A 15,045-nucleotide genomic window follows, 5' to 3' on the forward strand; every position below is an offset into this window, starting at 1 on the left:
GAAGTTTTTTATTAATAACTTTTTTCTAACATTGGTTCAGTAAGAAAAACACTCAGCAAGTGTTGGCTGTTTCATGTAAGGGAGATATCACAGGCAAATACAAAAATCTGCTTTGTTACTTTCTCTATTTTTTGGAAGTAAACTAAGAAGTCTCTACATACTACAGTGTATTCAGACCTCTATTCAATTGTAACCAGTAAAAGTCCACTGCCCCAGGAACCATGAAAAAGCTCTCAAAATAGCCTGCCAAATTCAGAGGCGGATGCTCACAGCCAAGCATTGGACTAAGAAAAGAGCCCCCATTGGAGGAGTTAGAGAAAGGACTGAAGTAGCTGAAGGGGTTTGCAACCTGGTAAGAAGAACTACAATATCAACCAAACACCCCAGAGCTCCCAGGGACTAAATGACCATCCCAAGAGAATACAAGGATGGACCTATGGCTCTATCCACATATGTAGCAGAGGAGGGTCTTGTCAGGCATCAGTGGGAGGAAAAGCCCTTGGTCCTGCCAAGGCTCAATGCCCCAGTGCACGGGAATGTCAGGGCAGGGAGTGCATGGGTGTGTGAGGGAGCACCCAGAAAGAGGATAACGTTTAAAATGTAAATAAAAAAATCCAATAAAAAAATAAATTACATCCATAAAAAATATGCAGTTGTCTAACTGGACAGGTGGCTTGTCTTTTAGAGCATGTTATCCTCATCTAGAAGACCTGAAATTAGCACTGAGCCCCTGTGTCTGGCAGCTCACTCCTGCCTATAGCTTAATGTCATAGGATCCAAAGTACTCTTCTGGCATTAGATTCTGGCACCAATGCAATTTTACGATGCATATGCACAGGGACGCACACAGAGAGAGACACACAGACACACACACACACACACACACACACAAACACTCCCTAACTTACACAGAAATAAAATAAAATTTTCACCTTTAAAATGAGAATTGTGAGAGCTAAGGCTGTCCCACAGCCTGGAGACCCAAAATCTGCTCTGAGAGAGATAGTCTCCCAGAAGCACTCTCACTCCTAAGAACACAGGCTCACAGGCCTACAGTCTGAGACAGCAAGACCAACTAACACCAGAGACAACCAGATGGTCAGAGGCAAGCACAAGAACCTAAGCAACAGAAACCAAGACTATGTGGCATCATCAGAACCCACAGTTCCAACCACAGCACGTTCTAGATACCCCAGCATACCAGAAAAGCAAGGTTTCAATCTAAAATCACATCTCATGATAATGATAGAGGGCAGAGTGACAGTATCCAAATTAACAAAATCAGAAATGAAAAGGGAGACATAATAATGAAAACTGAGGAAATTCAAAAAATCATCAGATACTACAACAAAAGCTATACTCAAAAAAAACTGAAAAATCTACAGGAATTAGACAAATTTTTAGACCGATACTAGGTACCAAAGTTAAACTGGGATCAGATAAATAACCTAAACAGTCCCATAATCCCTAAAGAAATAGAAACAGTCATTAAATGTCTCACAACCAAAAATCAGCCCAGGATCAGATGAGTTTAGTGCACAATTCTATCAAACCTTCAAATAAGACCTAATACCAATACTCTTCAAACTATTCTACGAAATAGAAAAGGAAGGAATACTACACAATTCATTCCTTGAAGACACAATTATACTTACATCTAAACCACATAAAGACCCAAAAAGAAAGAGAACTTCAGACCATTTCCCTCATGCATATCGATGCAAAAATACTCAGTAAAATCCAAGAATACATCAAAAAGATCATTCACCATGGTCAAGGAGGCTTCATCCCAAACATGCAGGATGGTTCAATATAAAGTAATCCATCAATGTAATCCACTATGTAAACAAACACAATGAAAAAAAAACACATGATCATCTCATTAAATACTGAGAGAGTATCTGACAAAACTCAACATCCCTTCATGAAAAAAGTCTTGGAAAATTCAGGAAGTCAAGGTCCACACCTTGAATCACATAGCAAAGGCAATATACAGCAAACCAATAGCCAACATCAATCCAAATGGAAAGAAATCTGAAGCAATCCCGCTAAAATAAGGGACTAGACAAGGCTGCCCACTCCATCTCCACCCCCCACCCCTCACCCCCGCTTCCTATTCAATATAGGACTTGAAGTCCTAGCCAGAGCAATTAAACAACAAAAGGAGATCAAATTGATACAAATTGGAAAGGAAGAAGTCAAAACATCACTATTTGCAGATGACATGATAGTGTACTTTAGTGACCCCAAAAGTTCCACCAGAGAGCTACTTAACCTGATAAACAACTTCAGCAAAGTGTCAGGGTATAAAATTAACTCCAACAAATCAGTAGCCGTCCTCTACTCAAAGGATAAACAACCTAAGAATGAAATTAAGAAAATGACAGACTTCACAATAGTCACAAATAATATAAAATACCTTGGTGTGACTCTCACAAGGCAAGTGAAAGATCTGTATGATAAGAACTTCAAGTCTTTGAAGAAAGAATTCAAAGAAGAGTTCATAAGATAGAAAGATCTCCCATGCTCATGGATTGGCAGAATTTATATTGTAAAAATGACCATCTTGCCAAAAGCAATCTATAGATTCAATGCAATCCCCATCAAAATTCCAACTCAATTCTTCATAGGGTTAGAAAGAATAATTTACAAATTCATTTAGAATAACAAAAAACCCAAGATAACGAACACTATTCTCAACAATTAATGAACTACTGGGGGAATCACCATACCTGACCTCAAGCTATACTACAGAGAAATCCTGATTTAAAATAACTGTGTGAAAAAAAATAACTGTGTGATATTATTGGTACAGAGACAGGCAGATAGATCAATAAAGTACAATTGAAGACCCAGAAATAAACTTACACACCTATGGTCACTTGATCTTTGACAAAGGAGCTAAAACCACCCAGTGGAAGAAAAATAGCATTTTTAACAAATGGTGCTGGTTCAACTGGAGGTCAGCATGTAGAAGAAGCAAATCGATCCATTCTTATCTCCATGTACAAAGCTTAAGTCCAAGTGAATCAAGGACCTCCATATCAAACCAGATACACTCAAGCTAATAGAAGAAAAAGTGGGGAAAAGTCTCAAACACATGGGCACTGGGGAAAATTTCCTGAACAAAACACCAGTGGCTCATGCTCTAAGATCAAGAATCAACAAATGGAACCTCATAAAACTGCAAAGCTTCTGTAAGACAAAAGATACTGTCCTTAAGACAAAACGGAAACCAACAGATTGGGAAAGGATCTTTACCACTCCTACATCTGATAGAGAGGTAATATCCAAAATATAAAAAGAACTCAAGAAGTTAGACTCCAGAGAGCCAAATAACCTTATTAAAAAATGGAGCACAGAGCTAAACAGCTGAGGAATATCGAAAGGCCAAAAAGCACCTAAAGAAATCGCAGCCTTATTTATAATAGCCAGAAGCTGGAAAGAACCCAGATGCCCTTCAACAGAGGAATGGATACAGAAAATGTGGTACATCTACACAATGGATATTACTCAGCTATCAAAAACAATGACTTTATGAAATTCGTAGGCAAATGGTTGGAACTGGAAAATATCATCCTGAGTGAGCTAACTCAATCACAGAAAAACACACATGGTATGCACTCATTGATAAGTGGCTATTAGCCCAAATGCTTGAATTACCCTAGATGCCTAGAACAAATGAAACTCAAGATGGATGATCAAAATGTGAATTCTTCACTCCTTCTTTAAAAGGGGAACAAGAATACCCTTGGCAGGGAATAGAGAAGCAAAGATTAAAACAGACACAGAAGGAACACCCATTCAGAGCCTGCCCCACATGTGGCCCATACATATACAGCCATCCAATTAGACAAGATGGATGAAGCAAAGAAGTGCAGGCCGACAGGAGCCGGATGTAGATCTCTCCTGAGAGACACAGCCAGAATACAGCAAACACAGAGGTGAATGCCAGCAGCAAACCACTGAACTGAGAATAGGACCCCCGTTGAAGGAATCAGAGAAAGAACTGGAAGAGCTTGAAGGGGCTCGAGACCCCTTATGAACAACAATGCCAAACAACCAGAGCTTCCAGGGACTAAGCCACTACCTAAAGACTATACATGGACTGACCCTGGACTCTGACCTCATAGGTAGCAATGAATATCCTAGTAAGAGCACCAGTGTAAGGGGAAGCCCTGGGTCCTGCTAAGACTGAACCCCCAGTGAACTAGATTGTTGGGGGGAGGGCGGCAATGGGGGGAAGATGGGGAGGGGAACACCGATAAGAAAGGGGAGGGGGAGGGGGATGTTTGCTCGGAAACCGGGAAAGGGAATAACACTCGAAATGTATATAAGAAATACTCAAGTTAATAAAAAAAAAAGAAAAAGAAAAAGAAAAAAAAAGAAATCAGTGAACGCTGAAGAAAAAAAAAGAAATGTTCAACATCCTTAGTCATCAGGGAAATGCAATTCGAACAACCCTGAGATTCCACCCCACACCACTAAGAATGGCTAAGATCAAAAACTCAGGTGACAGCAGATGCTGGCAAGGATGTGGAGAAAGAGGAATACCCCTCCATTGTTGGTGGGATTGCAAACTGGTACAACCACTCTGGAAATCTGTCTAGAGGTTCCTCAGAATATTGGACCTAGTACTACCTGAGGAACCAGCTATACCACTCCTGGGCATATACCCAAAAGATGTTGTAGCATATAACAAGGACACATACTCCACTATGTTCATAGAAGCCTTATTTATAATAGCCAGAAATTGGAAAGAACCCAGATGCCCTTCAACAGAGGAATGGATACAGAAAATGTAACACATATATACAATGGAGTACTACTCAGCTATTAAAAACAGTGACTTCATGAAATTCATAGGCAAATGAATAGAACTAGAAAATATCAACCAGGGTGAGTTAACCAAATCACACAAAAGCACACATGATAGGTACTCATGTGGACATTAGCCCAAAAGCTAAGACTACCCAAAATACAATCCACAGACCACATGAAGCTCAAGAAGAAGGAAAAGCAAAGTGCAGATACTTCAGTCCTTCTTAGAAGGGGGAACAACAATATTCATAGGAGGGGATATGGAGTCAAAGTTTGGAGCAGAGACGGAAGGAATGGCCATTCAGAACCTTCCCCACCTGGGCACCCAGCCCATATGCGTAGAGCCACCAAACCCAGACAATATTGCTTATGCCAAGAAGGGCATGCTGAGAGGAACCTGATATAGCTGTCTCCTGAGAGGCTCCTCCAGAGTCTGACAAATACAGAGGCGAATGCTTGCAGCCAACCATTGAACTGAGAAAAGGGTCAGGGTCCCCATTGGAGGAGTTGAGAAAGGATTAAAGGAGCTGAAGGGGCTTGCAATCTCATAAGAACCACAATACCAACCAACCAGAGCTCCCAGGGACTAAACCACTATCCAAAGAGTATGCATGGACAGACCTACCTATGGCTCCAGCTGCATATGTAGCATATGCATTGTCTGCCATCAATAGGAGGAGAAGCCCTGGTCCTGTGGAGGTCGTTTCTCCAGTGTAGGGGAACACCAGGGTGTCGAGTTAGGAGTGGGTGGGTGGGAGTGGTGGCTGTGAGTGGGGTTAACATTTGAAATGTAAATACATAAAAATCCAATAAAAATAAACAAATAATTTTTTAAAATAAATAAAGATGCCGTGCATCTGAAAAAGCAAAGAGGGTTATATGGGAAGGTTTTAGGGAAGAGGGAAATGATGTAAAGACATTTTTTAAGATTTATTTTTTATGTGTAGTGTTCTGTACTGCATGTATACACACATGCTGCAACAAATAATGAGAATTGTGCTACTCTAGTTTGTTAGTTATTCTTTCATCTTTATTATTATCATTATTATTATTATTATCATTATTTAGATGCCTGTTATTTTTAAGTAAATAGAAAGAAAGAAAGGATGTAGACTTGAGTGGAAGGAGAGGAAAATAAAGCAGTATCTAGAGATGATTGGGGGTTAACCATAATAAGAATATATTACAATAAAAATCTCTTTTAAAAGAAGCAAAGTAGAAAAGATAAAAAACATTTAAGATTTTAAAATGGAGTTGTATCATAAGTTCATGTTCATTTGGGGAATTTTTGTTCTGTTTTGTTTTTACTAATCATTTTATTTGTTCACATTTCAAATATTATCCCCCTTCCCAGTCTCCCCGCCACGAACCTCCTCCCACCTCCTCCCCTCTCCCCTTTGCCTCTAAGAGGGTGCTCCTCCACCCACCCACTTCTACCTCACCCATTTAGCATTTCCCTTCTCTGGGTCATCAATGCTCCACAGGACCAAGCACCTCCCTCCCACTGATGCCAGATGAGTCAATCCTCTGCTACATATGTAGCTGGAGCCATGGACTGGCCCATATATAATCTTTGGTTGGTGATTTAGTCCCTGGATGCTCTGATGGTCCAGTTAATTGATAGTGCTGTTCTTCCTATGGGGTTACAGTCCCCTTCAGCTCCTTCAGCCCTTCTCCTAACCTTCTATTGTGATCTCTGGGCTCAGTCCACTGGTTGGCTGTGAGTGTCTGCACCTGTCTTAGTCAGTGCTGGCAGAGTTTCTCAGAGGACAGCCATACCAGGCACATCTTAGCGTCAGCAATGGTATCTGAGTTTGGTATCTGTGGATGGAATGTATCACACGGTGGGGCAGTCCCTGGAAGGCCCTTCCTTTAGGGCCTGCTCCGTTTTCATCCCTGCATTTTCTTTAGACAGGGACAGTTCTGGGTTAAAAATTTTTAAGTGGGTGGATGACCCCATACCTCCACTGGGAGCCATGTCTCTCTACTAGAGGTGGTCTCTTCTTGTTCTCTTTGCCTTCTGTTAGGTATTTTGCCTACTGTTACTCCATTAGGTCCTGGGAGCCTCTCACATCCCTGGTGTCTGGGACTTTCCCCAAGTTCCCCAACGCCACCACTGCTACTTTTTTTTTTCCGGAGCTGTGGTCCGAACCCAGGACCTTGCGCTTGCTAGGCAAGCACTCTACCACTGAGCTAAATCCCCAACCCCTACTTAATTCTATTCATTCTCCTTGCACTCTGGACTTCTCTCCTGTCTCTTCCCATACCTGATCCTGCCCCCGTCCCCCCCTGCCACCATCCCAGCTCCTTACCTCCCATGATTATTTTGTCCCTGTCCCCCCATCCACCACTACCCCCCATCTAACTGGGAAGGAAACATCCACAGATAGTGATATCTTGACCTCTTTTCGAATTTATATCTCTTTGACCTTTTGTTACGTAATTGCCCTGACGAGAACTTTTGTCTATATTGACTAGATAGGGGGAGAATTGGCAGTCTTGTCTTGTTCCTGACTTTAGTGGGATTGCTTCAAGTTTCTCTCCAGTGAAACTGATGTTGGCTGTTGGTTTGCTGTATATTGCTTTTACTATGTTTAAGTATGGACTTGAATTCCTGATCTTTCCAAGACTTTTAACGTAAGTGGTTGTTGTATTTCATCAAATACTTTTTCAGCATCTAATGAGGTGGTCACGTGGATTTTTTCTTTGAGTTTGTTTATAGAGTGGATTATGTTAATGGATTTCCATATAGGGAACCATTCCTGCATCCCTGGGATGAAGTCTACTTGATTGTGGTGAATGATGGTTTTGATGTGTTCTTGGATTCAGTTTGCAAGAATTTTATTGAGTATTTTTTGCATTGATATTCATAAGAGAAATTGGTCTAAAGTTCTCTTTCTTTGTTGGGTATTTGATTAGTTATCAGTGTAACTGTGGCTTAATAGAATAAATTAAATAGTATTCCTTCTGTTTCTATTTTGTGGAATAGTTTGAGAATTGTTCCTATTAGATCTTCTTTAAAAGTCTCATACAATTTTGCACTAAAATCATCTGGCCCTGGGCTTTTTTGGTTGGGAGACTTTTACTAACTACTTCTATCTCCTTAGGGGTTATGGGACTGCTTAGATAGTTTATCTGGTCCTGGTTTAACTTTGGTACCTGGTATTTGTCTAGAAAATTATCCATTTCATCTAGATTTTCCAGTTTTGTCAAGTACAGGCTTTGTAGTAGGATCTGATTTTTTTTTAATTTCCTCAGTTTCTGTTATGTCTCCCTTTTCTGATTTTCTTAATTTGGATACTGCCCTTTAGTTAGTTTGGCTGAGGGATTATCTATCTTGTTGGTTTTGTCAAAGAACAAGATCTTAGTTTTGTTGACTTTCTTGAAGCATTCTCTTTGCTTCTAATTGGTTGGTTTCAGGTCTGAGTTTGATTTTCTACTACTCTGCTTTCTACACTCCTGTGTTTGTTTGTTTGTTTGTTTGTTTGTTTGTGTTCTAAAGCTTTCAGATGTGCTGTTAAGTTACTAGTGTAGGATCTTTCCAGTTTCTTTATGAAGTTACTAAGTGCAATGAATTTTCTCCTCTTAGCACTGCTTTCATTTTGGGTATGCTAGGCCTTCATTTTTCATTAAATTCTAGAAAGTATTTAATTTCCGTCTTTATTTCTTTCCTGACCAAGTTATCGTTGAATAGAGAGTTTTTCAGTTTCCATGAGCATGTGGGTTTTCTGTTATTTTTGTTGTTATTGAAGGCCAGCTTTAGTCTGAAGTGATCTGATATGATGCATAGAATTGTTTCAATCTTCTTGTATCGTTGAGGCTTGTTTTATACCCATTTATATAGTCAGTTTTGTAGAGGGCACCATGAGGTGCTGAGAAGATATATTCCTTTGTTTTAGGATGAAATGTCATATATATATATATATATATATATATATATATATATATATATATATATATGATGTTAATTCCATTTGGCTCATAACTGCTGTTAGTTTCACTGTGTCTCTATTTTGTTTCTTTTTCCATGATCTGTCCATTGATGAGAGTGGAGTGTTGAAATCTCCCACTATTATTATATCAGGTGCAATGTGTGCTTTGAGCTTTAGTAATGTTTCTTTTACAAGTGTGAGTGCCCTGGTATTTGGGGCATACATGTTCAGAATTGAAAGTTTATCTTGGTAGTTTTTTTTTTTGTTTTTGTTTTTTTGTTTTTTTGTTTGTTTTTTTTTTTTGAAATAACCCCTATTTTATTAACTTGAGTATTTCTTATATACATTTCGAGTGTTATTCCCTTTCCCGGTTTCTGGGCAAACATCCCCCTCCCCCCTCCCCTTCCTTATGGGTGTTCCCCTCCCAACCCTCCCCCCATTGCCGCCCTCCCCCCATAGACTAGTTCACTGGGGGTTCAGTCTTAGCAGGACATCTTGGTAGATTTTTAATTTGATGAGTATAAAGTGTCCTTCCACATTTCTTTTGATAACTCTTGGTTGAAAGTCTATTTTAATGAATATTAGAATGGCTACTCCAGCTTGTGTCTTAGGACCACTCGCTTGGAATTTTTTTCCAAACTTTTAGTCTGAAGTAGTTAGTGCCTGTCTTTGTCACTGATGTGTGTGTCACTGATTTGTGCCACAAAATGCTGGGTCCTGTTTATGTATCCAGTGTGTTAGCCTATGTCTTTTTATTAAGGAATTGAGTGCATTGGTGTTGAGAGATATTGAAGACCAATGATTGCTGCTTCCTTTTATTTTTGTTGTTAGTGGTAGTATTATGTTTATATGATTCTCTTCTTTGAGGTTTGCTATGAGATGATTAATTTCTTGGTTTTTTTCCTGGGTGTAGTTTCCCTTTTTGTTGGAGTTTTTCTTCTATTATTCTTTGTAGGGATAGATCAGTGGAAAGATATTGTTTAAATTTGGTTTTTGCCTAGAATAACTTGGTTTCTCCATGTATAGTGATTGAAAATTTTGCTGGGTATAGTAGCCTGGGCTGGCATTTTTTTGTTCTCTTAGGGTCTGTATGACATCTGTCCAAGATCTTCTGGCTTTTAGAGTCTCTATTGAGAAGACGGTGTGATTATGATTGGTCTGCCTTTATGTATTACTTGGTCTTTTCCCCTTACTGCTTTTAATATTCTTTCTTTTTTTTCCTGTGCATTTAGTATTTGGCTTATTAAGTGACAAGTGGATTTTTTCTGGTCAAATCTGTTTGGTGTTCTTTTGGCTTCTTCTATGCTTAAGATCTTCTCTTTCTTTAGGTTAGGGAACTTTTACTCTTTGATTTTGTTGAAAACATTTCCTGGCCCTTTGCACTGGGAATCTTCTGTCTCTTCAATTGCTATTTTCATTAGGTTTAGTTATTCCATTTTGTCCTGAATTTCCTGAATGTTTTGGGCTAGGCGCTTTTCGCACTTTGTGTTTTCTTTGACTGTTGTGTCAATATCCTCTATGGTATCTTCTATGCCTAAGATTCACTCTTCTATCTCTTATATTCTGTTAGTGATGTTTTGCATCTGTAACTCCTGATATCTTTCCTAGGTTTCCCATCTCCAGGGTTGCCTTCCTTTGTTTCTGTTTCCATATTTAGATCTTGGACAGTTTTGTTCAATTTTGTCACCTTTGTGCTTGTGTTTTCCTGTATTTCCTTAAGGGGTTTGTGTGTTTCCTCTTTAAGAGCTTCTATCTGTTTGCCTGTCCTCTTCGTTAAGGGAGCTATATATGTAGTTCTTAAGGTCCTCTATCATCTTTTTGATATGGAATTTTAGGTTGCAGTTTTGCTTTTCAGGCGTGTTAGGGTATCCAGTGCTTACTATGGTGGGAGAGCTAAATTCTGACGGTGCCAAGTGGCATTGGTTTCTGTTGCATATGTTCTTGGCCTTGCCTCTCACCAACTGGTTATCTCAGGTGATAACGGGTCTTGCTTTCTCTGGCTGGATTTGTCTCTGTTGTGAGCCTGTGAACCTGGTTGTGTTTGAGTTTCTGGGTGTGAAAGGGGGTCTGCAGCACCAGCTCTGCCCAGGCTGAGTTGTGGGCCAGAAGGAAGATGAGTCTCTGACAGTGCAGGAAAGAGAGGACCTGCCACTGCTGTGGGAGTCCCAATTAGACAAGATATTAGGGGCTATGGGTGTATCACCTGTGAGCAAGATTGTGTCTGAGCTCCTGGGAGTCAAGCTGTCTCTGAAAGTGTCAAATGGGTTTTGGAGTCTTGGCTTTGCCCCAGACTGATCATGTTCATGTTTAGTCTTGGATAAATGTGACAACCTACCTTGAAACTGGGTCTATACAAGTATGATTCGCTTGCTGATCCTAAGCAAAGGTTGCAAAAGTATCTTTTATTTGCCAGTTGTATTTGTCATCTTACTTTCTGCTGAGTAAGCTCAGCCTTTCTCGTTCTCTCTGAAATCTAGGTGATTGATTCAACTCAGCTGTTCTGGCTCTAACTCTTCTCCAAGCTGACTTGTTCAATCTGACTTCTCCCGGCTTCTCACTGAATTGCTCTGCTTGGCCTTAGACTCACTTGGTAACTTGCTTTCATCTTCTGGCTCCTTCTTATTGTCTGGTTTCAGCTGCCTCTGTTGACCTGCACTCAAATAAAGGAACTGAACTCCACGGCACTGCACTCACTGCACGGATTCCTGATTTGCTTACTATCTCTCATCGCTTTTCCTTTAAATAGTTTCTGATACAAATTCAAATGAACATGTTACCATCATACAAACTCCATTTTTAAATTTACATATTTTTACTCTCTACTATTTTGCTTCTTCGAAAGGAAATGTTAATGCAATATATTCTGATTATAATTTCCCCTCCCCCAATCCATCTCTCAATCCTGCTCCCCTCCCCTCCTACTTTAAATAGCTCCTTTCTTTACACAGCACAGCCCTTTCCTATGCTGTTCTCCTGAGAATTGGGGGTATCCTATCTCTCACTCCTTCTGTAAAATCATTCTCATTTGTCATTTTATCTGCCCCTCAATTAGACCTCCCTAATTGAAGTAAAGGGCTGCCTCCTTCCACGATCTAATTTACCTTAAAGGGATGTTCTTAGGGTGTCTGTACGCCAGTCAGATCACACAGTTCTTGCCATATGATGATCCCTTACCTGAGAAGTAATGTTTGCTGCCTTAAAATTTCTCTGTAATAGATAGATCTGGATCCATCTACCCTAAATCTTCCTATGGGACTAATTTTGAAAAATGGAGGATATTGCAGTCTTGTTCTTTAGGTGACCATGGGCTTAGACAGTGTCATAATAGACAAGAGACTAATCTAAGAAATAACCATCATTACAAGGGAAGTAATTCAACTATCACTGACAAATAGCTATACTAAATTTGGAAAAATACAAACTATCATAAATATATATTAGACAAACTAAATCACGGTATATATTTGTAACTTTGGTAGAACATTGAACTGATATAACAACATGTCTTAAATCCTTCTACTTGACATCCCCGGAACTAACTCTGGCTAAGCTGCAGTTGATTAACTGTGGCATACTGAAACTTAGATGAGCACAAGAATAAATTCAAACAGTGAAGCATATTTGCATCTTTGCTGTACAAGTTCATCATGGTTCCTTCCCATCAATCATCCTCAGGCCTAGCTCCTGCACAATGGGCTTTTATCTGCATTGTTTCTCAATCTCTTCTGATCCTAGCATAAATAACTTGGCATTTGACCAAAGGAATAAGAGGCTACCTTCACCTTAACAGGTTCTTTGGAGATTTGAAGGCAAGAAGCCAGAAACCTTGGGCTCCAACACTCGTCTGTACAAATGGATCCCCCAGAATGACCTTCTAGGTAAGCATCAGGACACAACAGTGACATGAGGAATGGCCATTTGGGAATGTAAATGTCAGCACTAATGCATTTATGGCAAATGTGATAGAGTCTTGAAAAAAATTGGTGAAGTACTGAATGACTATTCTGCTAACATTCAAGATGGAGAGAAATCATTTTGATTTCTGCTGTAATTGTGTTTCAGATATATGTCTGTCACTTCATGTTTCTCTCTACCTCCTATTTCCATAAGGTTACATCCACCCTTTCCTCTACTGTACTGTGATTTCAAATGCCAAGAAAAATGGCATTTTCCATAACCAACACTTCATTTACAAGATTCACCTCAAAACTCCACATAGAGAAATGGTATCCCATGTAACAAAGTGTGCTCAGTCAGATTCCTTTACCATGGACACACAAACCCTAATGCTTAATAAAATGCATCAGGGTCAGGGACTTCATTGTTTCATTAGAAGAACAAATTCTTCTGAACCACATCCTGAGCTTGCACAAGCGGTTTGCTCCACTTAGAAGGAGCTCGACCTTTTTGGTCCCTTTTATGAAATCATTCTACTTCCATACCCCATCTCCTCTATGTGGCCTTCACTTAATGCTCCATGAAACTTCAGGGCTCCTTGTCCTAAAACTTCATGGGAACAGTAAAGTCAATTAGTTATGGTAATGTTATCTAGTGTACATTTTACTGATTCTTCCCCTTATCCTCTGCCTCTTATTTTCTTTCTCAGACTTACAGTTAATGTTTTCTCTTTATTTCCCCTCATGCTAGGTCATCCCAAAACCAGAGCTTTTATAACTCATGGTGGCACCAATGGCATCTATGAGGCAATCTACCACGGGATTCCTGTGGTTGGCATTCCTTTGTTTGGAGATCAATATGACAATATTGTTCACTTGAAGACAAAAGGAGCAGCAGTTAGACTGGACTTTCTCACCATGTCCAGTACAGACTTGTTCACTGCACTGAAGACAATCACTAATGACCCTTCGTGAGTACTGCATTTTTGTGAAATTATTATTCATCATGATAGGTTCTCTCAAAGGTAATAATACCTTTCCTCTAATCTTTAGTCTGATGCTGAAAACAAGAGTAAACATAAAACTTATTTAACCATTGTGGAAAAAGCTTTAACTGTCAATCAAAACTTCAAACTACCCCTATGACTTAATGCATGAGGAGTTAATTTAGTATAATTTGATAATGGGAATTTTCTTCTCTTGTTAAATGAAAGAACACAGTTTTCACAAATAGGTTCAAATCAAGAAACAAGATAATGAAATATTATATATATTATATTCATTATATAATGAAATATAATGAATATTATATTTTTAAAAATATAAAAAATATTTCAATATCAAGCTCAAAATTTCTAAAACTTTCTTTCCTTAAATAATCTTTGCTTATTTCAAAAGTAGAATAATTATGCATATAAATATAGATATGCAAATATTATGTGCAATATGCATATATGTACTTATCAAATATGAATATTTAAAATTTCCAGCTCTTTGAACATTTATAATGTCATTTTTATCAATGCTGAAATTTCCCCTTCTATAGACCTCTAATTATAATAAAATATGTAACTTGAAACTCAGCCACTCCCTTTCTACACAGAAGGCAGGAGGCATATATTAGCTGACCTCTCTATTCCCAGTAACTCTCTTCTTCCTAGACACCAGTTATCAGTGATCCACCCTATATTTCTATACAATCAGTTCTGCTAGAATCTATACATGGTGAGAAAATGTTTTCCTTTAGAGCATAATAAATGTGAGTTAGTATAAACCCATGAGGTTGTAAAGGAAGGATTTCATTTTTTATAATGGTTGAATAAATATTCAACAATATTTTCATACCACACTTCCCTTATCCATCATCCAACAATGAGCATCTTGGTCAGTTCTTCTACTTACTGGTCATGACTAGAGCTTCATAAACCATCGACATTACGGTATCTCTTGATATCTTGTTTACTCTTTCTTTAAATAGATAGCTAACAGTCAGAAAACTAAACAGTGGGATAATTCTGTTTCCAATATGTTCTGCAAATCCATGATCTTTTTGTAGTGGCCATATTAAATTTCACTAAAGCATTTGCTTATATGAGTAATAAATCCCACCCTTGACTATTGATCAGCCTGACATCCTGACATCTCTCTGGTTTTAAATACTTAAATCAGACAATCCATGTGTCTGACCTCTACACATGGTACATGGGACAAGCCACTCTCCCAGAACCAACACAGACATAATTTGAATAAACATGAAGAAAGGGAGTAGATGAACTCCATTTCTTCTGCTCCCTTGTCATTACTGTCTCTGTTAGCATATCAGTGGAATTCAGGCCCTTGAGAAATTGAGGCAAATTATCAGATAGCTGCATCTGAAACTTTCCCTATCTTTTGAA

The 15,045-nt window shown here is 39.0% G+C and overlaps 1 protein-coding gene across 3 annotated transcripts in view; it reads left to right on the forward strand.

Annotated features, from left to right (window-relative positions):
• Ugt2b10 (UDP glucuronosyltransferase 2 family, polypeptide B10) overlaps positions 1 to 15,045 on the forward strand; it is a 46,556-nt gene that overhangs the window by 29,415 nt on the left and 2,096 nt on the right. For all 3 annotated transcript variants that reach the window (XM_063273072.1, XM_063273073.1, NM_001191676.2), the window contains 2 exons: positions 12,544 to 12,631; positions 13,401 to 13,620. In XM_063273072.1, coding sequence (XP_063129142.1) covers positions 12,544 to 12,631; positions 13,401 to 13,620 — 308 coding nt within the window. The remainder of the gene's footprint in view (positions 1 to 12,543; positions 12,632 to 13,400; positions 13,621 to 15,045) is intronic.

The sequence above is a fragment of the Rattus norvegicus genome, chromosome 14, assembly GCF_036323735.1.
Source record: "Rattus norvegicus strain BN/NHsdMcwi chromosome 14, GRCr8, whole genome shotgun sequence".
NCBI lineage: Eukaryota > Metazoa > Chordata > Mammalia > Rodentia > Muridae > Rattus > Rattus norvegicus.